Below are 27,423 nucleotides of genomic sequence, written 5' to 3'. Positions count from 1 at the left end.
GTTAGCGAAATCACCTCAAATTACACACGTTAGCAAATCCAACTTCCTTCTGCTTGACTGTGAAACAGGCGTTTTGGTCCTCATTGTATAAATAAATGTAAAAATGCAGGTTCGACTCCCATGAGTCAGACCCATGATCAGGTTTTGCTGTCAGTGAAACGAGAGGGGAGGCTTCACTTACTCTTCATTCAGGGCACACCGGCGATTGGTGAGAGTGCCGTATTTCCTCAGGGTTTCAGTGAGTTCGGAGTAGAGTTTGTCAGCCAGGGACAATGGGATTCCTTCCCACACCAGGATGAGAATCACAATCACTGCAGCCTCACAGGTGTGGCCAGCTCGCTCCCGCACCAAGCACAGCAGTTTCTCTTCACTGCAGCTTCTGCGAACCACCTGTGTGGGTCCCCATTCCACCCCAACACCCCCACCCCAACCAAAACAAAACAAGGGTCACTTGTGGCAGAGGAGAGCAACGATTTATGTATGCATATTTTTCATGTCTGGGTCACAATTAGGGCAACATTTGTCAGCACGTGCAACTTGCCTTTTGCTACCCATCTGTAAAATGGGTAGAGAGAGAGGCAAAACTGCTCAATGTTTAGCAGACTATACCAGTGCAGAGAGGGGCAATGACCCCTGCATTAAACCTAGAGCTATATGGAAGACAAGCAGGTCTTTTTCACAAACTTCAAGGTTTTCAAAAATGACAATATAAAGATTAATGGAAGGTATTTAAAAGATTATGGATTACTTCACATTCCAGGAAGAATCATACTTTTTATCAATTTGAATGGACCTTCTCCTCTCCATTAAATTCTTTCAATTAAATATAGTTTGTATGTACTTTCAAAGCTAATCTGCCTTTTTCTTAAGAGCTAACACAAAATAAAAATAAGCAATATTCATTTCAACCATCATAAATGACTCTTTTATCTGGTAACCCAATTCTCAGGGTTAGATTAATGAATCAAAACTCCCAAGACTGAAGACCAAAGGCCTTGTCAGGTCACACTTACCCATTTAGCAATAGGACATCCCTGAGAACTTTTGCCTTCTTTACCAGTATAGATGACTCTTTCAATCCTAATAGCTTTACCCTTCTGTCCAAACCTTAAAAGAAATCCACAGAAACACACACACATAAAATTAGCAAATGAAACTGAGGCAAACAAAATACTGAACATTTGAGCATAATTTTATTCTATGACCACACCCTGAGAAATGAATGGTTTAATTCATTTTTAAAAAATAAGTCTAAGCCAAGCAAACAGGATAACAGACTTTAAGCTTTGTATTTCTTTGGTATCAAAATATATTGATAACCATAATGAACTATTTTGAAATTATATGTTGGGTGAAAATAAATGGGAAAGCTTATTTTTAAACAATTTCACAAAGCACAAAACTTTTTTAAGTTTGTTAAATTCAGTCTTCCAAGATAGATACTATTTGATTTTTGTCCTCTACTAAATTTAGCTATTTTAAAACTTGGGGAATCACAACAGATTTTAGTTAGAACTGTTCCTCACAGACTCTCTACCATTTTTTAAAGATGGCTTGCAAATAACTAGTATTCAGCAATTTTGAAAATACAGGACAGTTCTAGAGATAGATTATATTTTCCCTTATGACCATTTACTACTTGTTAATAACAAAAGGCATTTAGGGAAATCTACTGTATCTGCCAGGCTACTAGAGGATTATTTAGTGAATTTCTACACACTAATTTAGAAATGGGTAACTTGTAAATTGGGCAAGAATGATATAAAATATGTCCTTGCTGCCCACAATGTCTAACATATTTTAATGATAACACTGCCTACTTCCTACCATAGTTAACAGCTAACATCTGTGGATACCTATTTGAAAGTCTCTCTCTGCATCAACTGTCTCACTCCTAAGAGTCTTCTACATGCAAGACTAACTGTGTAGATTGAGGTAAATACTTGCCTACCTGTGACTGACAGTAAAAAAAAATGTAGCTATAAATAGAATCTGTCTCTATTTCTATTCAGCATCTCACACTTACCCTCTGCTTATACTAAGGGACAACTTCCTTAGCGGTAACTACTCATTTACAGCTCTAGGTGCATTTAACTCGATGATTCCTTTCTTAAACCACATCTCCCCTCTCTTTCTTCTCTGACACTTTATCATCAAGTGGGAAAGCCAGAGTGGGGCCTCTCTTTGCAGCCTGTGCCAGCACCCCTGTGCCTGGCAGGCGGGCTGGCTGGTTCTCGTGCGTGCCTGGGTTTTCTGGCATCCATCTCAAAGTGGGCAGCCTGTGCCAGCTCGCAGACTATTAGTCCTGTCAAATATTGTGACTCTCTGGTGAATAGCACAGTGTGGAGTGCTGGCAACCCTAGAATAGCTAAGCCTACTAATAATTACTCAATTTACAATTGTTTACTGCTTTGTATGTGAAAGCTGAAAAAATTCTGACATATACAAAAGGATAAACGTTAATCTGCCCTGTGCCTTTGCGTTAATTACCTTTCTTCCATGATTTCTCTAATAGCTGCCACATTAGGACCTGCTCCTAGATGGGTATAAAAAGGACCTTCATCTTTTTCAATAATTTGCTCTGTTGAGATAATAGAAGATTATTATTTTAGACCTCAATTATACTAAATATAAAGGCTACATCCACAAAGCTTATCCCCCAACTGCACATTAAGGGCCCTAAATGTGACTTTAAACATTTTTTTTCTTTAAAATGAATAAATTGATGGACTAATCTATTAGAAATGTGCCAAATAATTAAGTATATGTACATGCTGGCTGTTGGATAAAAAATATTAAATTACATTTCAGATACGGAATAAGAAATTATTTATTTTAAACAAAATAAGTGGAACTAAACAAAACGGCGAGGGAATTAGAATATATTATATGTAATACCAACTACAATCCCGTTTTTTTGAACTGAAAAAAAAAAATTATAGCTGACTAGAAGCCTGCCTGATACTTGGATGTTAAAAGATTAAAAATAAAGCTTCCTGTTTTATCATATCCCCAGGATATTGCTGTTTTTATTGTGAAGGTACCCTTTTCTCCTCCTGTTTCTCCCCAACATTTAATTGTTGTGTTTTGAAAATAAAAATATTAATTCCAGACCCATATTTGTATGTACTTTAAGAAAAATTTATGATGAGAGAAAATACTGGAGAGAGGGTCCGGTAAGAGGAAGAGTAGACTACTGAAGATGGAAGTGGGAAGAGAAGTTAGAGTCCGTGGAGAAGAGACTGTAGAGGATTAGAACTTACCTAATGTTATCTATGACATGTGTGGTATGGCGCCCCTAAGGCAACCTAAAATTAACCACACAAAGGGGCGGTATGACTCCTCCCTCCATTCTTCTATAAAGTGTGGGGTGTCTGTTGTAAGAGGAAGAACATGAGGTGGGTGGACCACTGGCCACATCGGTTTAATATTTGTCTTTTCAAATGTCTTCTACTGTATCCACACTGAGGGACTCTAATTATAAAGTCTTTATATATATTTTATCTGTATTATATATATACATGTGCATCTATCAGCAAAATGTTTCCCTATCACGTATCTTGAATTTTAACAAAAAAGTGTTTGAGATAAAAGAAAAAAACATATTGCATATTTTCTATCAAAAAGATGACACTTTAAAGAGAAAACAGAATCAAAATGAATATAAATCACACAATATTTCAAGCGTGTAAATGAGGGCAATGTCGTGAGTATTTCGAACTTCAGCATTACAATTTTCCCCAACTCACCAAGACTGAAGGTAAAGTCCCCCCACTGAGAAATTAATGTTGTAAAACCACTAATACGTTCAACCTTGAATTAATACATATGAAAAAGCTCCCACATTAAGTTGCAGATAGCAGTTATTTTTCTCATTTTAACAGATGTTTTTAGAGATGCCTAGGTGTCTCTCCAGAAGATGATATACAAAGAGTTAAACAGATTGATTAATCTAAAACAGAAACCTTTACATTTTAAAGGGTTTGATTAGAGGAAGATATGAGCATGCACATTGTTTTATTTATTTATTTATTTTTTGGGGGGAAAAACTGAATGTAAGTGAAGTTCTCTCTCGCACAGCACAAGCATCTGTAATTTAAAGACAAGAAATGTAAGCTTCAGGTTTTTTATGAGCCTTTACAAATTGCTGCCAGACTCAGGGTTTCTTTCTTTTTTTTTTTTAAAGAAAGAAAATCCCATATCAGAAGATGAATTTGCTAATTCTGGATAAACACCATGTGTCTCAGTACATTTCTAGCACTTACCTACACATCTGCATGATGGGAAATCATACTGAGTCTTGACAGGTGTATCCAATAAATTTTTTATAGGAGTATCTAGTAATTTGGAAGGTGACTCTAAAAAATTATTGAGAACAGAGCCAGCTGTTCTTTTGGTTGGTGTCTTTTCTGAAGAAGGAGTTGCTTGCTGTTCTAGAGCTTGGGTGTGGCTATCGAGTTCTGCAGCTGTGGTCTGTCTAGTTAAAACTGTGACCGGCCCTGACATTTCAACTTTTACTTGCTTCTGTGATTTGAGAGTCAAAGCCCTATGGTCAAATAATGATTTGACCTGAAACTGCTTCAGATGTTGCTCCATGGTCTCAAGGATGCTCCTTTGCTGCACATTATCACAACTTGGAGGTGGAATCTCTTGCTTAGTTATCTTTTTCCACGTTTTGCTTTCTGGCTGTGCTGACGTGGAGCGCATACAGGTATGGGGCTTGGATCCAGGTTCAACCTTTATTGGTCTGTGCATCTGACTATGACAAGACTCAGTATGGGCGTGTTGTGTTTGCTGCTGCTCTTGCTTTTGCAAGAGGTGCCACCTTAGAGCAGCATGCTTTTGAAGGTCCTTCTGGGGAGGAGTCTGAATGTGACTTCCTCCCTGGTCAGACACAGGGAAAGCATTTGCCTGGTTTTGCATCAGGTACCTTTGCTGAGGGAGCTGTGCTGCTTGCTGGCCAGGCATATCTTGGTTTCTACTTCTATATCCCTGTAGAACTGAAGCTTGTTGAGGCTTCTGCTCTTGTTCTTGAAAGCACCTATGAAGAACGTCTTGCTTTGGAGTCACATTATTTGGAAAATATTGCCTGTGATGCAAGTTTTGGGTCTTGTTTCCTGCAAAGAGTTCAGGATTTATAGTCTGTTCTTTATTTTCTGGAACTAGGTGTGTATTGTTTGAACAAGGAATCTGTAGTTTGCTTGGATTTGATTTCAAGATCTGACCATAGGGGGGGTTTCTACTATTCATATTCTGTACTTGCTCCAATCCCATTTGAGCAGCAGGAGTCTGGAACTCACTTGATTTCAAATACTGATTTTCACCATGGAAACATTCCTCCACTTTAATCTGGCTAAAGAATGATCCTTCTCTTTGCTGATCATTGTTGCCTTGGGGATGAGAAAAAGTCTGGGGCATCTGTTCTTTATTCTTCATTTGTAATTTTTGCTGCTGCTGCTGGTTTTGAGAGATAAGCGAGTTCTGGGATGGTTGTGTTTGTGTTTGTGCTGCCTGCTTATGAGGCTTGTGTTGTAAAATGTGTGAGTTTGAGAATGGCTCAGTCTCTGAAGCCTGCTGATTCAAGTGCTGTTTTAACGATGCAGGTAGGAGTTTCTCAGTTTGGGAATCTGGTCTTTGTTCAAAATAAAACCTGTGGGTGCACAATGACTGCATGTGAGCTTTGGATGAAGGGTCTGTCTTGGAGAAGTGCACCTGGAGTGAAGGTTTTTGGAACTGGAGCTGCTGGTCCAATGTACCTTGAGACTGCTCTCGATTCATCTCACCTTGGTACCTTTGTGGCCTCTGCTCTGGCTGCATTATTTTCTGGATGTAAGCCTGCCCTGGGAGTCCCCCAGGCAGGCTGGAATTTCCAGTGTATTGTTTGGAGGTCATTTGATTGGCGGGGTTGGACTGATACTGAAGAACTGACCGCAGTGATGCCTCAGGACATTTTGGGTGGGATTCTGCTTGATGAAAATGAGGGGGCTTCAGTTCAATCCACCCCGGTTTCAGAGAGGGCTGTGCTGGGAGCACAAGACCTCGTGTTTGTTCCTTGTCTCGACCCTTCGGAATATCTTGCTCTTTGTGTCCCATCAACCGCTGGCAGTGGTCTTGTGGATCCCCACTGCTACCCAGCATTGGTGGGTTATGCATGATGTGTTCTGATATTTGTCTCGCTTTCTCAGAACATGCTGGAACTGTCATTGTCCCTGGAGTTTGTATGTCATTCTGGTTAACACAATTATTCTGAGGCCTTTCTGGAAGCATCAGAGAGTGGTTGGATGCACGTGTAGATGGATTAGGACTTGGGGATGGCCGTGCCTCGGGTTGACCCTCTATTTTTACTTCCCTTAAAAGAGCTGTGTTACTTTGGTTGGGGTAGTGATGGTGTTCTTCTAAAACTCCATCGTTCAGAGTGCTTTTTCCTTCTGAAGGAAGCTGTGAAACCTCTGGAAGAGGAGGAGGGGGAGAAAGACGCAATTGTGATGGTGGTGGTGGTGTGGTAGGGGCAGAAAAGGAATCCTTAGAGAACACTGAGCTTTGCTTGAAGTAAGCACCATTTGTTTCATTTTGCTTTAAATATCGTTCAGAGCTGCCACCAGGAGCCTGCAAATTGCTGCTGGAACCTGAACAGAATTCTTCACCAGATACCAGCTCTGTGGTTCCTTGGATGGTACTGTTTTCGGCACGTGACGGGCATCTGTCAAAAACTGATTTTTGTTTTTCTGGTTTCTGAAAGGAACAGGTCCCTATCACTGCACCTGTCTTACTGGCTTTGTCAGCATCACAGGCCTCAGTCACCACTGCAACTGGCTCGGGAGGCAGCTCAGAGTTCGAGGTCTGTGGGACATTGATCTGCCCTGAGGTATGCGATGGGTGAGTGATCTCACAGGACAACTCGTTAGTAGCCTGACTGTTAATGGCATGTATGTGAGATGTGGTTTTCTGCACCGCAACGGAAACACAATCTGGATAATATTGAGACAGTGTTTTTTCCAGGAGTTCACCATGTGTGTTTTCCATGGAAGAGGCAGAAACTGTAGCACCATTAGGCATTAGCACTGCCTTGTTTTTAAGAAGTAATACAATATTCTTGTCATGGTAGTTAGCATTTTTCTCTTCTTGCTCATTCAGAATCTGAAGCTCTGGTTTTTCAGACCTACTGCAGTTATGTGCTGAAAAACCGATGAAATCTTTAACTGCATTTTCTTGAGCTACAGAGCTCACAGATTCTCTCTTATCACTCAAATCGGAGACATTCATTTGACTGCTGCCTTTGCCTGGATTTCTTTCTTGGCTTTCCCCGAAGTTATTTCTTTCTCCATTAGCCTTTTGGTCTTGTCTCAATTTCTTGCTCTGGTGAAGCCCAGAGAGGGAAGGTTCACTAACTGTGCGCTTGATTCCTCCGTTTTGTAAGCATCTGGAATACCCTCTACCTTCTTGTATAAAGTCCGGACTCCCGCGACTGTTCTGGCTTCTCTTCATAGGGGGTATTCCATAGTAACTTTTGAAAGACTGCCACTTGGTGTCTCCATTTACTTCTGAATAAGGTCGCTCAGTTAATGGGCTTCCATTCTGGAGCTTTAGAACCAGAGGTTCTGTCTGGCATAAGGGAGAAGGAGATGGTGTCAGGAATGGACTTAGTCTGTTGCCCTCAACATGGTTGGTTCTGTCCTGTTCCATCAGGCTTGCTTCGGGGCCATCCACGAGGCTGCCCTCTGAATGAATTCTAAAGAGCAGGGAAACAGAAATTGAAGTTCATTAATACCTATTAGCACTAATAATAAATCTGGAAGAATAATGATGGCATTGATGATACTGAAATTCCTAGACACAGCAAACTGAGATACTCATTTTCATGTTTCAGAGTGAAAACCAATAGCTCCTCAGGAACTGATTACTCTTGTCTTCTGAGCAACTCTCAAATATTAATGGTCGTGGAGAAGAAATATGATCAAAATCACGAGCTAATGTGGGAAGTTCATACTGTATTAGTAAAGAGAATCAGCTTCCTTCTCAAATAATTCTTTCTGTCAAAATGCTAAGAAGAATAGAGAAGGATTACCTCCTTTCTACCTTCTCTAGTATCTTATACATCCAATCACTTGCTAAGGTTTATCAATCCCATTTCCTATATGTCCCTTGAATTATCCCCACTGATACTTGGTAACCAGACCTACATTATTTTGCTTATTTGTTACAGTAGCTTTTTAGAGGGTCTCTTCCCCAGCCCAGCCTGTCCTCTCCCTAGTCCTTCAAGGTTCCTTCAAATTATTACCAAAGGGAATGTTCTCAATGCAAATCTGATGTCATATCCTCCTTAACATGCTTTTCTGGCTCCATATTTCCTGTATTAGGAGTTCTCAAACTCTTTCATCCACATGCCTGGAAGACAAGAGGTGCTCCCTGAAGTGTTAATATTCCAGCAAATGGAATGGGGTGAGAAGTGCTGTTTAAATAAGATGGGACCGGGAAGGGAGACAAACCGTAAGAGACTCTTAATCTCAGGAAACAAAATGAGGGTTGCTGGAGGGGAGGGGCATCAGAGGGATGGGGTGGCTGGTGATGGACCCTGGGGAAGGTATGTGTCACGGTGAGTGCTATGAATTGTGTTAAGACTGATGAGACACAGACCTGTACCCCTGAAACAAATACATTATAGTATTAATTAAAAAAAAGAAGTATCATTTATAAAATGTCACTTCTAGGTGATTCTGTGTCTTCCTCCATAGGGGCTGACTGCCCACTTCTACTGAGAATTCCTACTTGATCCAAATGGTTTTTCATAGGCAGATTTCTGTTCTTCTTTCCTTCTATATCCTCTCACAGCTTAAACTCCAAATATGACAACAGCTTATAAATACCCAAACATGGTAAATGGTTTCAGGCTTCCATGCTGTTGTTTTGTCCGGCTAGAATGTCTTCTTAGTCCCCTGATTTGCCCAGTGACTCATATGTGTCTGAAACAGTCTCAGGTTATTATTTCCCTTATGATTCCTTCTTTGATTTTTCAAAACAATTAATCACTCCCATTTCTATGTTATTTCTATGTCTTGTATAAGGTTTGCTGCTGAATATATCATACTTGAATTTATTTTGTTTATACTCTCTGGGATGTGAACTTCTTAATACTCTACTGTGTTTTATATAGAGTGAGCATCCAATCAGTTTCACAAAACTGATATGAACTTGCTCATCTTACAATCATTTCTTCATTCACTCATTAATTCAAGTATTTTGGAGACCAATACTGATGGAGATTTCAAAGTCTAAGTGATTGGAGTGCAGGGAGAAATGGGCACTCAAAAACATAAATAATCTATAAAGTGAATGCTGCCTCATTCACGGTATAGTCATGTTTTATTTTCCCACAGTTTTTCTCATCACATTTATTTTAAGGATGTAAATAAAAAATCTAGGCTATTTTCCTTTTGGGCTATAAAAAACTATTAAAATAGCCATCGCTTACTAACCAAGACAAGTGAAAAAGAGGAAGAAATAAGACATAAACATTGGAAAGCCACAATAAAGTTATCATTTACAGATAATAAGATTGTATTGGTCAACCAAGAGAATCAACTGAACAACTGTTAAACTTATGAGAAAAGTACTTAAAGTTATGAGAAAAGTACTCAATAGCTTTGATACATAAAAGCAACAACCAGTCAGAAACTTTAGTGGAATAAAATACTGTAACAGAAAAAAATATTCTTAAAACAGTAGGAATAAATTTAGCAAGAAACACGGAAGGACTATTTAAATCTTTAAGACAGTATTGACAGATACACAAAAGCAAAACAAGGAGATAGGTACACTATTTTTTGGATAGTTGTCAAATGAATTTATTAATTTAGTATATTCTCAATGAAAACACTGGCAGAATGTTGTGAAGAATTAAAGAACCTGACTCTAAAGTTTATGTGGAAAAATAAACAAACTGGATAACCAGGAATAACCTGAAAAAGAATTGTAAAGGGGCCTGGGCAGGGCAGTAACCAAGTTAAAAGATACTAAAAAGGAACAAAGGCTACTGTACTTCACACAGCTTGTACTTGGAAATCAGTAAATGAAAGAGTGTTAATAAGACCAATGAAACAGAAAAGAATGTACAGAAATCAATTCTAACACAGAAATGTGGCATCCTGACGGCACTGCCAATCAATATGACATTGGAACTGGACAGTCTTCTGAAAAAATGATAAAGTTGGATCTACCCCTAACATCTTATACCAGAATGAATTTTGGTAGATTTAACAGTTAAATATGTAAAACAAAACCCTAAAACATCTGTAACAGTCTGAGAAAACTTTTTAAAAAAATAATCTAATGACTAGGTAAATTCTTTATGACACAAATTCTAGAAGTCATAAAAAATGAGAAAGTTCAGTAAAATATATGCATGCAAAAATAAACCCATAAGTAAAATTAAAAATCATATAAACCTTTCTTAGTATACAGAACTCTGACAGATCGACAAGGGAAAAACCAATCATTGAATAGAAAAATGAGCGAAGGACATGGACAGTTCACAGAAAATGAAATGCAAGTGGCCTTTAAATGTTTAAAAAGATGTCTAGTACAACTCATAAAAAGAAATGTAAATTAAAACCTCAGCAAGATACAGTGTTTTTTTTTTTCCCTCAAATTAGCAAAGATCAAAAAGTTTGATAATATGAAATACTGGTAAGCACATAATGAAAGAGACACTCCCTTGTATGGTTCAGGGGAGTGAAAACAAGTACAAATACCATGGAGGACAATTAAGTAATAATCTACAGAGTTTCAAAGAAACCTTCTTTGACCCTTCAGTTTTAAGAAGTTATCTAACAAATACTCATATATATGTTAAGTGATGTATGAACAATCTCCTGTAATAGTAAATGGTTGGAAACAACCTACATTTTCAGGTGTAAGTATTTTCCACATAATTAAATGAAATACAGCAAGCTACAGAACAGTATGTGTAAGAATGCTACAACTGGGGGGCGCCTGGGTGGCTCAGTCAGTCAAATGTCTGACTTTGGCTCAGATCATGGTCTCAGGATCAAGCACTCAGCTTCATACTGAATGCGTTGTCTACTTCTCCCTCTCTCTCCCCTACCCCTCCCTTGCTCATGCTCACTGGCCCTCTCTCTCTTTCAAATGAATAAATAAAATCCTTTAAAAAATGCTACAACTGTGCATTTACAAAAATAAATATAAAATCAGCTCTGGGCGGATATACAACACAACTGTAATAGCATTTTACATCCAGAAAAAAGACTGAAGAGTCTGGAGGATAGCACTGGGAAAGAAACTACATTTTATTAATATATTTGTAACTTTTAGGCATGTATATTACTTAATTAGTAAATAAAACTTAAACTGCAAAGTCACAATTCCTATTGGACAAAGAAAACAAAAGAGCAAAGTGATTAATTTCTGCTAGACCAACTTCCTACAGATGTTAAGAGTTGGGTTAGGTGTGCATAGCCACTAGTTACATATGGCTCTGGGGCCCTTTAAATGTGGTGAGCACAAATGAAGATGTACCCTAAGTGTAAATACATGCTGGATTTCAAAGCCTTTAGTGTGGATAAAAACAAAAACCAAAAACCAAAACAAAACAAAAAAACCCCTGGATTTTAAAAATCATTTATTATATGTTGAAAGAATACTATTTTGGATATTTTAAATAAAATATATCATTAAAGTAATTTTATTTACTCCTAAATTTTTACTTGTTTTAGTGTAAGTAGTGGAAAATTTTAGATTTCATATATGGCTTATGTTGTATTTCTATTGGACAGCTCTGAGCTAGACTAATATTCTTAATCATCAATAATCCTTAATAATAAAAAAACTTAAGGTTCTGGAATCATGAGTGAAAATTGATTTGTAGTCCTTAATGTAAGGGGTTTCTGCAAGATCAGGGTCACTACCACTTTTTAAAAATAAGGAGGACAGAAATAAGCCTAGATAAATTCTTTAGGGACCAGGCCAATTAGCTTTCCAAATACTGTAACAGAAAAATGCTTTCTTTTGGCAACTGTAAAATCATTTCACACTCATACCAATCAAAATATTTACATATACACATATACGTACATTTATGTTATATATAAAACTTGCAGGCTCCATATGCAGTATATATTGTTCAACTTAGTTTTCTAGATATAAAATACTATAAGCATTTAACACATTATTCTCTATTATGGTCCTTTCCACATAATTTGGACATTCTTTAAAGTGTCAAGGGCAGAATTACAATAGATGGAGCTTGCAAATCTTTTATGAGCATAATAGCGCCTAAGAACAAATGAAGCTGACTTAAGATGAAATTTATTTCAATATGGAACTTTAAACACAATACCCATCTTTAAATACTAATTTAAACTATTAACAGAACTATTCTGTCCATGACAGCAATTTCCTTACTGAGTACAACCATTGGATGTGAAAAGCTAAAGGGTTAACTTTTTTAAGGAGAGCAGGAAAATTATGTATTATCTTTTTATTTTAGGATGAGGATAGTTTTTTTTGAGGATCACTCGTTACTGGTTTATGGATCTGATTCAGAAAATTTTAACCAATAAAGTGCCATTGAAGGGGTGCCTGGGTGGCTCAGTGGGTTAAAGCCTCTGCTTTCGGCTCAGGTCATGATCCCAGCATCCTGGGATTGAGCCCCACATCGGGCTCTCTGCTCAGCAGGGAGCCTGCTTTCCTTCCTCTCTCTCTCTGCCTGCCTCTCTGCCTACTTGTGATCTCCGTCTGTCAAATAAATTAAAAAAAAAAATTAAAAAAAAGTGCCATTGAAGAGGAATGTATTCTATATATTCTAATATATTCTATAATTAATATATTATAAACCACTTTTTGTGTACATAGCCCAGAAAATTACATGATCCAGTAATTTAGTTGTTAGAAAGCACACTTTTAATTTTATACTGACACTTGTAATTTTATACTGACACTAGCAAGCATTATTTATTTTTAATAAAAGGAAGAAAGAAAGAAATGAGACTTGTTTATGTTGCTCATTATAGAAATATTTTAAAAAGCATTGATGCTATCATCTTTACAGTGTCCTTTATGTAGCTTTCCCAAGCTTATAAAAATCATAATTTGTATATAAAAGAAAAAAATCCAAGATAATTTTTGTAGGTGTCTATGCACTGATCAGTGAAATTAGAATTAATAAGGTTGTTTTCACAAGCTGAGGGAAAAAAACAAAACTTTTTCAAAGTTAAACTGTTTTTTGAATGAATGTAAATTTTTGCTATAGAGATTTTTGTGTGACATTCCTTTTGCTTTTCAGATACTAGGAGTAGAAATTGTTTTTATTCATTCATATGTGCTCTTATAAGTAAGTAATATCAGAAATATTTTGAATTTTCACAGCTGAGTGTTTTGAGATTGATATTAAATATCTTTTATTTTGTCCTATACTAGAGAACACTTAATTACTATAATGTACAGTACCAATCAGGATACTATTCCCTTGGGCAATTGAATATTCAAATTTTTTTTAAAGTAATGCTAGCTCTTGGGAGGTTTGTGTATGGTAATTTATGCCAAATAAAACTGTATCTGTAAAAATCAGGAGAGAGAATTTTTATTTTAGGAGTCTCAATTTTTCACTAGGGATACGACTCACTTAAGAGGATACTGTCAGATCAAAATTAAGGCAATTTTCCCCCTAAAACTGTTATGAAGTTTATATGCAAGAGTAAAGGCAGAAGAGCTTTTGGTAAACCTGGTAAGAATGACTGGTTAGGCTTACCCAGGAATGTTTATCATGGTGCCAACACTTCATGTTGCAGTAATTAGCTACAACTTAAAAATGAATAAATGAGCTTTTAATACATTCCTAAAAAGACGCTCTTATGGGTCATGGCTGATTTCAAGCTATCAACCTTCGGCTCACAAAATTCCTGAAAATTTTACAATCTGCTCTCACAAACTGTTACAAGCTGGTTCCAACACACTACTGATTAGAGCTACCCAAATATTAACAAATCATATTCCTTTCTTTTCTTTTTATAAAAAATGAAACAGAATGAAAGCTCCCTAAGATCAAGTACATGCCATATCATATTGATAGTCTTCAATCCAGAGTCATACTGGACAACAAAACTCCTGTTCACAGAATTAGTGAATAGCATTTTATTATTATTTTTTTTTAAGATTTTATTTATTTATTTGACAGAGAGAGATCACAAGTAGGCAGAGAGGCAGGCAGAGAGAGAGGAAGGGAAGCAGGCTCCCTGCTGAGCAGAGAGCCCGACGCGGGACTCGATCCCAGGACCCTGAGATCATGACCTGAGCCGAAGGCAGCGGCTTAACCCACTGAGCCATGCAGGCGCCCCAGTGAATAGCATTTTAAACTAAGAAATTTTACAGTGACATATGTGATATGTGATATCATAATATCATATGATGATATGTGACGATGATGGTCCTAATAATATATAAAACATTTCAGAGTATAAGAAAGGATCTAGTTCCATTCTCTCACTTTATAGATGTAAGAACTGAGCAATTTGCTTGAGGTTAGGCATCAAAATACTCTCTCCCACAAGGGCTAGACTGGTGGCTCCGTAACATCAAGAAAAACGCATAATTCAAGGAAAATGTTTTATTTTACTAATAAATTCACTTTGCCCACATTTGAGTCTTTAGTTCATTTGTGCATTCAGTCAAGCATTAGTTGAATCTCTGCTCAGAGCAAGTGTTATGGAATAAAGCTAACACAAAGATGTACAGATCCTGCACTGCCTTGGACGGTGGAAAGGCCATGTGACTGTTTAAGAGCCAAGGAACTACAGGAGAGAGGAAACACGCTCTTAGCTGTCAAGGTCTGGATACCATCAACTGAAATCTTTCATGAAATTTAGCTTCATTCCATCTTGCCTTAGTAAGAGACAAATAGATATCTCACTAAGTCAAAGTTAGTTTTAAAAGGTTAGTAATCAATTAAACATGTCTATCAATATCACTGAGGCAGAAGGACTAGAAGAATATAACAGCAGTCATCAAGTACAGAGAAGACTATGCAAAAAATCTGGTAGCATACATTAAAAAAAAAAACAACTAATGATACTCAACAAATGACTTATGGAAACTTTTCTAACTACTGAACTCTTAACCTAGGAAAAGACATGGCATATGCTTATCTGCTTCAATAGTTATCTTTGCTCATCAAAATGCAGTAAGTAGCTCATTATTTAAATTGTGCATGTGTGTGTGGGCACACACAGGATTTTTGATTATGTGGTACAGTATGAGGTTACTTCATCCCTAAAAAGGCAACAATGTGACTTAAATGTTAAGAATCCACAAAATATAACACTCAAATTCTAAAACCAGATTTGGAACTTTTAATAAAAATTTATTTATTTATTTTTGAGGAAGAGAGAGAGCATGAGCGAGAGGGGCAGAGGGAAAGGGAGAGAGAATCTCAAGCAGACTCTGCACTGAACACGGAGCCTGACACAGGGCTTGCTCTCATAACCCTGAGATCAATATCTGATCCAAAACCAAGAGTTGGATGCTTAGCCAACTTTACTCCACAGGTGCCCCTGGCATTTTTTTAAAGACTAAAGAGACAAACTCAGAAATTATTTACTTAAATGACAGATGTCAATTAAACCACAACTTAGAATGTTGTAATTTAGATCCTATTAGTCATATTATTTACACTTATCCTTTTATTTTAAAGACTTTATTTATTTGATAGAGAGAGATCACAAGTGGGCAGAGAGAGAGAGAGGAGGAAGCAGGCTCCCCACTGAGCAGAGAGCCCGATGTGGGACTCAATCCCAGGACCCTGAGATCAGGACTTGAGCTGACGGCAGAGGCTTAACCCACTGAGCCACCCAGGCGCCCATATCCCTTTATTTTAATAGTCCAATTATTTCCTATAAAGTATGGCTTTCTAAGGAATGAAAAAGAATAGTTCTATCAGCCATAAATATCACCAATTTTGCTTGAAATTCTTAAGGTCAAATTATAACCAGATAATGTAATATATAGAGGAACACACAAAAATATGTTTCGGTCACCGTACTGATTTCAGCTAATGTCCCAAAATAATTTTTCATAAGCTATGAGAGTGAATGAGTGAGAAAAGATAGAGAGACAGACAGAAAGAAAGAGAGAAAGAGAGAGGAAGGGAGGGAGGTAGGAAAGGAAAGAAAGATATTGAGACCGAGATTGAGAACTTTTTGTTTTTTTGTTTTTTTTTTTGATTGAGAACTTTAAATAAAAAACGCCAAATATGTCAACCTTCATCCTCTATGTCAGAGGTACAAATTTATACTCAGCTGCAAATACTGTCTTTTGACTAGCGGCTAATATTTTGGTTTCCTAAAGCCCAAACAGGTTTAGCCACAGCAGTTTTCCTTTGGTAGCCACAGCAGTTTTCCTTTGGTGTTTGATTTTGCTCCTTCTCCCGCCTCTCTGACATAATTTATTATGAATTCAAGTCACACTGGCAGCATCTGTGAAACAATTACTGCATCGAGGACTGACTCTGCAGTCTAATCCATCATAATTATGACAGGCCTCTTTGAAGATGCTATGATGCATGACTTAAAAATAGCACATTAGTGTGCAAATGGATCAGCATCTCACTTCACCAATATGCATTTAGGGCTGTAATTTAGCTCAACACCATTTGACTCCTTTTGAATCCCTCAAGAATGGGAGCTCTATCTCTCATCACAGAAAGCTGTAGATGGTGCTCAAAATTTGTGAAGAGGGCTTTTTGTTTTTGCTTTTATTTTTTGGTTTATTGATTTTGTTGGTGGTGTGTCTTTTACTGTTCCAAGAGAGAAAAACACATCATTTAAATCTCATGTCAGTTTTTTTTCTTCAAGGAGACAAGAGTCAATTTATAGATCTGCATAGTTGCCATAGTATAAAACAGTACAGAAAAAATCTATAGAAAGGCTTTTTCTATAAAAAACCTTTGACTTCATGAACTCGTATCAAAAGTACGTAAAATATTCTGCTATTATCAGATGAGTCCTATTTACTGATATAAGCAAATTATTGGAGGTAAATACTTAAAAGCAGTACTTGTAAGGATTGTATCTATTGAAGTCCGTGTTTCAGCATCAACCTTAGGAGATGACTGGACTTGTTTCCAATACCTTCACTGGCAGGTTCTGCAAACCCTATAGGTAATTCTGGTGGTAAGAAATTAATTCGTTCTTGATATAGAAAATGCTGAATAAAGATGAGGCATTTGACTCTACTTGCATAGATGGTACTATCTCCAGATCTATTTTAGAATCTTTCTACCAAAATGGGACATAATTTGTGTCAATTATACATTTATTTCAGGATATGAGGACAATGGGCCCCAGTATTGTCTATTAAAATATCTGTATGCATAGGGCTCTAAAATCCTAACCATAATGTTGGTTTCAGTTCCTATCTTCTTGCACTTATGACATTCTATTCAGCTTGACTTTCTTCCTTCACAGACAATGTTGGTACGGTTAAGTACCACTCGGGTAGTAAGCAAAGTGTTTTTTGTTTTTTTTTAAATATCTTATTTATTTATTTGACAGAGATCACAGGTAGGCAGAGAGGCAAGAAGAGAGAGAGGGAGAGAGCAAGAGAAGCAGGCTTCCCGCTGAGCAGTGAGCCCGATGTGGAACTTGATCCCAGGACCCTGGGATCATGACCTGAGCCAAAGGCAGAGGCTTTAACCCACTGAGCGACCCAGATGCCCCAAGCAATGTGTCTTTTATAGGGCTTTACTAATAAATTAAAAACTATTCTTTATTAACTTAATGTTAATTCAATAGTAAAACAAAAAATTCGAAGGCAAATAGCCAATCCAAAATATACACTTCCAAGAGCAAAATTAATGTGTCCACACAATACAGTTAAGACTGGAATACAGTGCTTCCTATATGCATTAAGTACGGAAAAAAAGAGATGAATTAGTATTTTCATGGTAAAAATGATTTTTATATTTTTCATCTTTTAAGAACTTTCAATCTTCATACTAAGAAATCTGTGAAGATACACTTCACATTTTTTGAAAAAGGACCCAAGAACATAGAAGCATATAAAAATTGCAAAGAAAGTTCTCACTTTTCTGGAAGTGCATCAGTGAGGACCGTACGTACCCCTCTGACAAGCACGTGCGTTGCTCCTGCAGTGTACTGTCTGCTCAGAGGGGAGACCTTGTCAAGTTTTTCATAATCCTCAGTGGAGACTATCTAATTCCAATGTCTGAAGTTTTAAAATTTGTTCCTTATCTTAAAATAACAGTGGAGACAAAATTTAATAATGTATAGATTATTTGAGGGAGGAGACTCAGGAGGAATGTCACTGATGATTACAGAAGAGGCTTACAGACAGAAGTCTACATTTAAGATGTAGAGACAACTACAGTTTAGAAACATCTGCTTACAGTTTGCAACTCTAGTCAACCTGGTTCCCAGTGAGTAAAATGGGCATCGTCTTGTCAGTTTCCAAATATCCACATTCTGGGATTTTCTCAAATTTAGGCTCAAATTGGGGCTCCTGATCTCTAACTCTCACCAAATTAATAGGTGCTGAGGGAGAAGATCCCCAAACAGAATTCAAAATGTAATTTGTCACAAGCATTATCTGTTTCTCCTAAGTTATAAAAAAACTATTCAGATTTTCCAGTTTCAGTCCATTCCTATCACTGAAATGGCTACCTGTGAGCTGACTGTTTCTACTAGGATACCCTCCAGAGTACACTTACTCTACTTACTCTAACTTACTAGGTTACACACTATCCCAAGCTTGACACTTTCAGTTAAAAACAGACACACGACAGAAACTGTAGTTGTTTGGGCTTGACCTCACATGTAGAATCTGTGCAGTGGGCAAGTGATCCAGCAGAAGGAGGCTGCAGGATAGACTGTAGGCAAAGTAGAAGTGGGTGAGGTGAGAGCAGAGATGAAAGGAGGGAGCTGTGCAGTAAGAGCCCACATCCCCTCTGAAGAACCCATATGTGTCAAGAGAGAACCAGTATGTGAATGCTTGCCCCAAAGAGGGTATCCCACGGCCAGTCAACGTTGGCTACCAAAATAGCAGGACCAAAAAGTCGCAGCCTTATTCACTCAATAAGGAGCCCTAGTGCCTTAAGCTTTTTTCATTCTTCCCAGCCCTGCTCAACCTTCCAGTGGCTGGAATTAAGTAGGTGGCAGGGGGAGTGAGACTCTCCTACTCTCAACTGCAAGTGTTGGAACCTGAGGTCAAGCCTGTGCTGGGGAAGAAGAAGACCGAATCCGGCTTGACTTGAGGGGTTTAGGATGAACAGGACTGAGTTTCAAATACTGGAATGAAATTGTTCCAATAACCAAAAGATGCTATAAAAATCATGGAATCTAGTCAAGAACACACCATAGGGAGAGTACGTTAGGGAGAGACTATCATAATATATCTCAGGGCCAATTACAGGGGAAAATGCTTTCCTTTTTATACTCTGAGGTATGGCTTTTCCAATAAAATGGTTACATAAATCCAATAAAACCATTTCTAGTAACATATAAATTTTATGTAAATTCTGACAGTTCATAATCATTCAATGTTTTTACACAATGACAGTGGTACAGTCATGAAAATAACATGTCAATTTATTCATTCTTCTTTTCAACAAATACTTACTGAACACATCCTATGTGCTAGTCACTATTGTAGCCAACAATTACATTACCCTGAACAAAGGAAACAAACACCCTTGGTGTTACTCTCTTCTTTGATCATCTGTGTTCTGCTAAAAGATCTGATAAATACTTTAGATTGCCCAAAATTACAATGCACACTTTAAATGTTATCAAAATAAAAGGAGAAAGACTATTAAATTTCTTTTTCCTCAAAAAAGTTTCTTACTTCTGGAAGCACAATCTATGGGATCCAGAAGTAGTATCAAACATGGTCTCCATCCCTAAGGATTTTTAAAAGTATTTAAACGGCAAGACAAGACATATACATATGGGAATGGCTATTCAGAATAAGAAAGCTGGTTTCTAGGCCTGGATATGGATTTCTGTGCAAATCACAACCTCTACACTTCACAATTAAAAAAAGAAGTCTATAATGTAATTTGAAGGAAAGGAACAAGATTATATCTAAGGTCTTTTTGAGTTCCAAAATGCTACAACCTCTAAAATTGGCAATGACAAATGCCAATGACTGGCGTCTTACTGAAATAAGTCATCACAAAGACTACTTTTGGTCTGGAAGGCGTAATTGTCTTCTCATTTACACATAAGTAAACAGAAGGTAAAAGAGTAAAGTAGATTTGCATTGCTGATATGAGGCAGAGGTGAATAAGAAATGCAGACCTGTTTCAACTTCTAAGCCAGTGTGAACAGATGGAGGGGTGGTCAGTTCAGGGCAGAGAAGCAGATTCGTTACTCTTTATCAATACTGTCTTGGGAAGTGAAACACCGCATTGGCTGATATGAGTACAGTCAATAGGCCAGCAAACTCTTCTGTGGGACAGGGATGATTAAGAAGCTGTCATTGCTAAAGGCTAGATAAGAAAATATTCCTTAAGTCTCTCCACCTCCAAGAAACACTGAGTACCCTTAATGCAAGCACTTTGGATAGTGGATGTAAATCGTATTTTGATCACTGGAAATATGAGTTCCTGATTATGAATTGACAAATATATAAATCTGTTTAAACACTAACTTCATTTGAATCTGATAAAAACAAATCCCATTCCTTCAATCCAATCAACTCTCAGGAGAAGATAAAACTGAATTACTGGATTTTCAAATTAAGACACAGATCTTGGGTAACGGTGTCCACCCCAAAGTTAGATCTTCCTGATATCCCTATGAAGTCTCTTTCTAAACGTACTGCTGATAACCTAAAGATGAGTCTGTAAGTACAGCCGGGTGAGCACAAATACATATCCTGTTACTGGAATAGAGTCACATCCCATGGATTTCAAATGTATTTGTAAAAAGAGAGAGCCAGGCTGAGGGAGAACAAGTAGAGAAATAAAGTTAAAAGTACGTTAAAACTTTCTTTAATGAAAATCTTCAAAGACTTTAATACGATGATGGGATCTCTAAAAAGGCACTGTGATATGTGCCATTTTTGAGTATCTTATAAACCAGCATCCCATGGAATAGCACATAGTGGAAAACCCTAATTCAGATGCATATGATATGCAGATTTAATATGTACATGGATCTTGAGGCTTTGGTGAGAACCTTTGGCCTGGGAGAATATAAATTCATGTCACCACTCATAATTTAGCTATAAAGAGCTCTGAGTCCATCTTCGAGAGCCAAGGACATGTATATATGCCAGTCTTGCTTTCACTTGAAATTAAACATATAAACACTGAACTATTTTCTTCCTCTTATTTCTTCCAATTATATTACCATTCATATTATTCAAACTCTTCCTTAGAAATGGCTCTTGTTTTTACCTTAAAACCTCTTCTGTACTGGCAGAAATGTACAAAGTGGTAATAAAGTCTCAAACTGAAATAAGAGTTTTAAAACAGTAACTCATTCTGTAATTATTAGTAACATTTTTCCTTGATAATTCTAAGAGTGGCAGCCATTTAATTAATGCCAAAAATGATTTTCATCATATATTCTTATTTTAAGAGACAAATGAGCACTTAGTTTTAAATTTTTTAAAAACAGCTTTTGTGATCTCTATGTTCCCACCTGCCACATTAAGAAAACTACTCTTAATTGTCCAATACCAGATCACATCAAAATGGAATGGAAGCATAAGGATTAGCATAAGGTAAATTTTTATATACTAAGTATAAATAATAGAAATAAAAATCAGATTAGAGTTGAGAAAATACAATGATATAAAGGGTACTACTGAATAAAATAGGAAGAGAAAACAGCTTTTTATGAATTTTTAAAAAGATTTTATTTATTTGACAGAGAGAGAGATCACAAGTAGGCAGAGCAGCAGGCAGAGAGAGAGGAGGAAGCAGGCTCCCCGCTGGGCAGGAGCCTAATGTGGGGCTCGATCCCAGGACCCTGAGATCATGACCTGAGCTGAAGGCAGAGGCTTAACCTACTGAGCCACCCAGGCACCCCTATGATTATTTTTTGAATCAGAAATGCTACTATTCTCATATATGAAAGAGAAATAAATTTCTATCAAAGATTTTGTCAGCCTTGAAGTAAATGATTAAATTTCTTTCTTCTAAATCTTTCCAAATACACCATATATTAGATAAAACAGTATTTAGCGCTAGTGTTGAATATAATATAAAATAATCCTGAAGCATAATTTTTTGAAAAGATTTTTATTTATTTATTTGACAGACAGATCACAAGTAGGCAGAGAGGCAGGCAGAGAGAGAGGAGGAAGAAGGCTCCCTGCTGAGCAGAGAGCCTGATATAGGGCTCGATCCCAGGACCCTGAGATCATGACCTGAGCTGAAGGCAGAGGCTTTAACCCACTGAGCAACCCAGGCGCCCCTGAAGCATAATTTTTAAAATGAAATTAAGAGAAACAGGGAAATTTAGATTCACAGCAGAAATTTTATTCATATTAAACTATCCCATGTAACTCTTTACTTTGCCCAAATACATAAGAAATTGTTAAAAACATTTTTTATCTGAGAAAAATAAGCCATTTAAGTTATATTTTTAAAGTTAAGAGAAAGGTTTCTCTCAGGGTGTAATCTAAGTGATCATTCCTTTGATATACCATTACAATGATATATCTTCATAAAGTATACAGGAAAGAAAAAGAAGAAAAAAAATAATGTCTTTTAAAAAAATTATTTTTTTTTGAAAAAAAATGTTAAAAAAAGGATTATAAACTCACTAAATCTAAGCATTAAGAAAAACTAAAAATATCCTTCCAAACATGTCTATATTAAAAATACCATTTGAATTCAAAATAAGACCCAATTACCCGCAAGTAATCCTTGCAAAGAATTAAAGAGAAATAAACACATTTGAAACATTCATTTGTTTAGCTCTTTGGCTTTAAAAATATTAACTTCTACTCTACCTGTCCTCTTCCATCTGCCCCAGAAACTTTAACCAAAAATATACTCTGAAGCTAAAATAATTTTATTTGAGGAGAAAACAACAGATAGAAGGAAATGGTAGGTAGTCACCTAATAGGAAAATTACTTTATTCACATAGGGAGAAAACAGAACCCTGAATCGTCAGATTTTTCTATTCAAAGGTATTGACTTAGAGTTAAAACTTACTACTTAGGCCACTCATTTATAGTATTACATAAAAATTCAACAGTGCCTGCTAAAAGAAGTTATGGGTTAGAATCCCAGAAGGAAGTTGGCATTCCAGTCCCCTTTCCGTTTCCTGTAATTCAAGGCAAATGTTCTCTTTGTGGCAAAATGCAGCATGAAGACATGGTGAAATTACTGCAGCCAAGAAAACAAAACAGAACAACTGGCTGATGTCATCCTCACTGCAGTTAATGCTTTAAGTGGATGCTTAAAATGGCATTGCTGAAGCAATGCTAAGAAAATGTTGTATTCCTTTCTCTTTCTCTATTCAAAATACTTTCAAAACCCCAAATCTTTCCTCAGAATCCGCTCTGACATTTCCAGCTTTGGAAACTGCCACAGAGCTATCAATCTTGTAAAAAGTTCAAGTACCTCCTAGCTAATTTAAGTTTAAAATAATTGATATTATAATGTGCTGTATAAGAATTCAGGTATTTTGGTAATAAATACAAGTCAAATGGCACAAAATTTAAAGAGCACTTTCATTAATTTTCCTGAACATATACTTTACAATCTAGCAAGTGATCATAAGATGCTGTTATAAAGACACAATGAAATAACCCATTCTCTTCAGTTTAAATGCTATTTAGTCAAAGAAAGTTGGATTTTATAAAAGGTCTCATGTGGAATTTTCTGTGGAAGTAAGCATTACACCTTTATTACTAAACATGGCAAACGTTTAATGGTAGGTTTGACACCTATTTTCAGAACTGCAGTTTAGCTCTTTGTTTATTGAGCCTGTCAGCTGAGTACCGTGCTAGATGCCATGAAAAACATGATGGTGACTGGCCATAGTGCTCTCTGGGAGCTTACATTTAATTTAAAGGTAGAATATGGAGTTATGTGCCTTATGTGCCATAAGGATCATATAAACATGAACTACAGTAATATCAAAATGAGGAAGATTGATAGAAGACCTCAAGAATTATAAGGATTTCTTCAGTTGCAGTGAGAGAAGACCATTCTAGGTAAAGAAAAATGCTTGAGAAAATTTACATTAGACTCAAAACACAGAGACCTTGAAATAACAAGAAATCCATTCAGCTCTGCATAGGTATATATAAAACTTTATAGAGTGAGAAGGGTACAGATGTGATCATAATTAGGATGTCATTTTTAGAAAGGCTATTTATGATTGTTACAAGCTTTGATGCATAATCACTCAACTTGATTAAAATTGGCTTAAAAATTTAGTATGCTTCTAGATTTTACTTCTGAATATATTTTAAAAACTGAGAATCTTTTCAAATTCTATTTCCGTGACCTCAGGAAAACCAAGTAACTATATTATCAAATTTCAGCAAGTTATGTCAATATGCTTACAGATACTGACATCTAGTTCTAAAAAGTAGTCACTGTAGGTTATTTCATAATATGGCTGTTCATTTCTATTTCAGAAGAAGGGTGGAAGAGTTTAGTCAAGATTTGAACTCAGACTAGCAAAACTGCTCTATGCAGATAAAAAAAAATTAGATGGGCAGATGCATTTGTAAACTAAAACTTCTATGGAGTCTTCTGGTGCAGGGGTAGTGGGGTGCAGAAAGAATGCCTTTTTTCTTCTTTTTTTAAATAACAGAAAGTTGGAAAATCAAGACTAACAAAATTCAATTTTTAATGTACTTAAGCTGGGGGAAAAACAGCACTAGAAAATATAGACAGCCTTCACAGTGTTAGCTTCTATAATTTGGGGAATCCTAAATTTCAATTTAATGTGCTCAAAGGAACAATTTTATTCTATTTTAAAATATAATTGTGTAAAAAAAACCTGTTAGTTAGCAGAAGAAGGAAACAATAAGGATTAGAGTAGAAATAAATAAAATTAAATAAAATAACGAAAAACTAACAGAAAATATTAACAAAACTAAGAGTTGGTTATTTGAGAAGGTAAAACTGACAAACTTTTAGCTAGATTAACCAAGAAAAAGAGAGAAGACTCGATTAAATAAAATTATAAAAGGAGGAGTAGACATTACAAATGATACCACAGAAATACAAAGGATCTTAAGAGACTACTATGGACAACAGTACACCAACAAACTAGAATATCCTAGAAGAAATGGGTAAATTCCTAGGAACAGACAAACTACCAAGTATGAATGATGAAGAAACAGAAAATCTGAGCAGACCAATAATGCATAAGGAGACTGAATCAGTAATAAAAAACCTCCCAGAAAGAAAGGCCCAGGACCAGATGGTTTCACTGGTGATTTTTACCAAACATTGAAAGAAAAATTAACATTAGAAGCCAATACCTCTCAAATGCTTCCAAAAAATTGAAGTGGGAACACTCCCAAACTCATTTTACAAGGTTAGCATTACTCTGATATCAAAGTTAGCTAATAATACTATAAGAAAAGAAAACTACAGGCCAATATGCCTGATGCCTGATGCCAATATGGTTTGCTAGTATTTCCTTGAAATTTCAAGGAAATACTAGCAAACCAAATTTAGCAGCACATTAAAAAGATCATACACCATGATCAAGTGCAATTAATCCCAGAGATGCACAGATGGTTTGCCATACTCAAATTAAAAAAAAAAATGATAAATCATGTTAACAGAATGAAGGATAAAAATCACATGATAATTTCAATAGATTCAGAAAAAGCATTTGAAAAATTCAGCATCTGTTCATATTAAAAATTCTCAAAAAAGTGAATATAGAAGGAACATACCCATACTTAATAATGGCCCTATAAGACAAGCTCAGAGCTAACATCATACTCAATGGTGAAAGGTTGAAAGCTTTTCCTCTAATACCAGAAAGTAGACAAGGGTGCTCACTGTCACCAATTTTATTCAACATAGCACTGGAAGTTCTAGCTAGAGCATTCAGGCAAAAAACAAAATCAAAACAAAACGGGCACCAGGGTGGCTCAGTTCTTAAATGCCTGCCTTCTGCTCAGGTCATGATCCCAGGATTCTGGGATCGAGGCCAGTGGGAAGCCTGTTTCTCCTTCTCCCACTCCCCCTGCTTGTGTTCCCTCTCTCACTGTGTCTCTCTCTCAAATAAATGAATAAAATCTTTAAAAAAACAAAATAAAACAAAAAAGAAATAAAAAGCATCAGAATTGGCAAGGAAGAAGTAAAACTGTTTCTATTTGCAGATGACTTGATTTTATATATAGAAAATACAAAAGACTCCACCAAAAAACTGTTAGATATAATCAATTCAATAAAATTGCATATACAAAATTATATGCAAAAATCAGTAGCATTTCTATATAGACAATGAATTTGCTGAAAAATAGAGAAAATGATTCTTTTTACAATAGCATCAAAAACAATTAAATTCATAGGAATGAATTTAACTAAGGAGATGAAAGGTCTGTACATTGGAAACTATGAAACATTGGGGAAAGAATTAGAAGGCACAAATAAATGGAAAATTATCTGTATTCATGAATGAGAAGAATTCATCTTATTAAAATACCCATACTACCCAAAGCCATCTATAGATTCAGTGCAATCCCTATCTAGCTTTCCATGGCATTTTTTTTTTTTAACAGAAGACAAAAAAATCCTAAAATTTGTAAGAAACCACAGAAGACCTCAAATAGCCAAAGCAATCTGAGAAAGAACAAAGCGGAATCGCTGCGCTTCTAATTTTAAGCAATATTATAAAGCTAGAGTAATCAAAATGATATGGTACTGGTAAAGAACAGGCACAAACATCAGTGGATCAGAACCAAGAACCCAGAAATAAACCAATGCGTATATAATCAATATCTGACAAGTGAGCTAAGAATTCTGGAGAAAAAATAGTCTTTTCCATAAATGATGCTGGGAAAACTAGATATTCACATGCTAAAGAGTGGACTTAGACCCCAATCTTACACCACTCACAAAAATTAACTACAAATGAATTAGACTTGAACATAAAGACTTGAAACTATAAAACTCCTAGAAGAAAACATAGGAAAAAGCTCCCTGACATGGGTCTTGGCAATGCTTTTTTTGCTAAAACCTAAAACACAAACAACAAATAAAAAATGAACAAGTGGGACTACTAAACAAACTAAAAAGCTTCTGAACAGCAAAAGAAATAATCAATGAAATGTGAAAACAACCTACAGATTGGGGAAAAAAATCTGCAGGTCATATTTCTGATAGGAAGTTAATATCCAAAATACATAAAGAACTCATAAAACTCAATAGCTAACAACAGTAACAACAACCCAATTAAAAA

General features: G+C 36.4%; 1 protein-coding gene across 4 annotated transcripts in view; it reads right to left on the bottom strand.

The window, feature by feature from the left end:
- Nucleotides 1–27,423, bottom strand: part of TET2 (tet methylcytosine dioxygenase 2) — a 138,490-nt gene that overhangs the window by 45,292 nt on the left and 65,775 nt on the right. Inside the window, exons 3-6 of one of the 4 annotated variants that reach the window (XM_032333053.1) lie at nt 4,266–7,729; nt 2,491–2,581; nt 1,014–1,107; nt 182–390 (exon numbers count right to left, since the gene is read on the bottom strand). In XM_032333053.1, coding sequence (XP_032188944.1) covers nt 182–390; nt 1,014–1,107; nt 2,491–2,581; nt 4,266–7,683 — 3,812 coding nt within the window. In that variant the 5' untranslated portion in view covers nt 7,684–7,729. Of the gene's footprint in view, nt 1–181; nt 391–1,013; nt 1,108–2,490; nt 2,582–4,265; nt 7,730–27,423 lie in introns of those variants that run through there. The other 3 variants (XM_032333055.1, XM_032333056.1, XM_032333054.1) reach the window with 3 other exon arrangements.

Source organism: Mustela erminea, chromosome 2 (genome assembly GCF_009829155.1).
Source record: "Mustela erminea isolate mMusErm1 chromosome 2, mMusErm1.Pri, whole genome shotgun sequence".
Taxonomy (NCBI): Eukaryota; Metazoa; Chordata; class Mammalia; order Carnivora; family Mustelidae; genus Mustela; species Mustela erminea.
The sequence above is the reverse complement of the archived record's forward strand: the minus strand, read 5'-3'. Positions and strand labels throughout refer to the sequence as shown.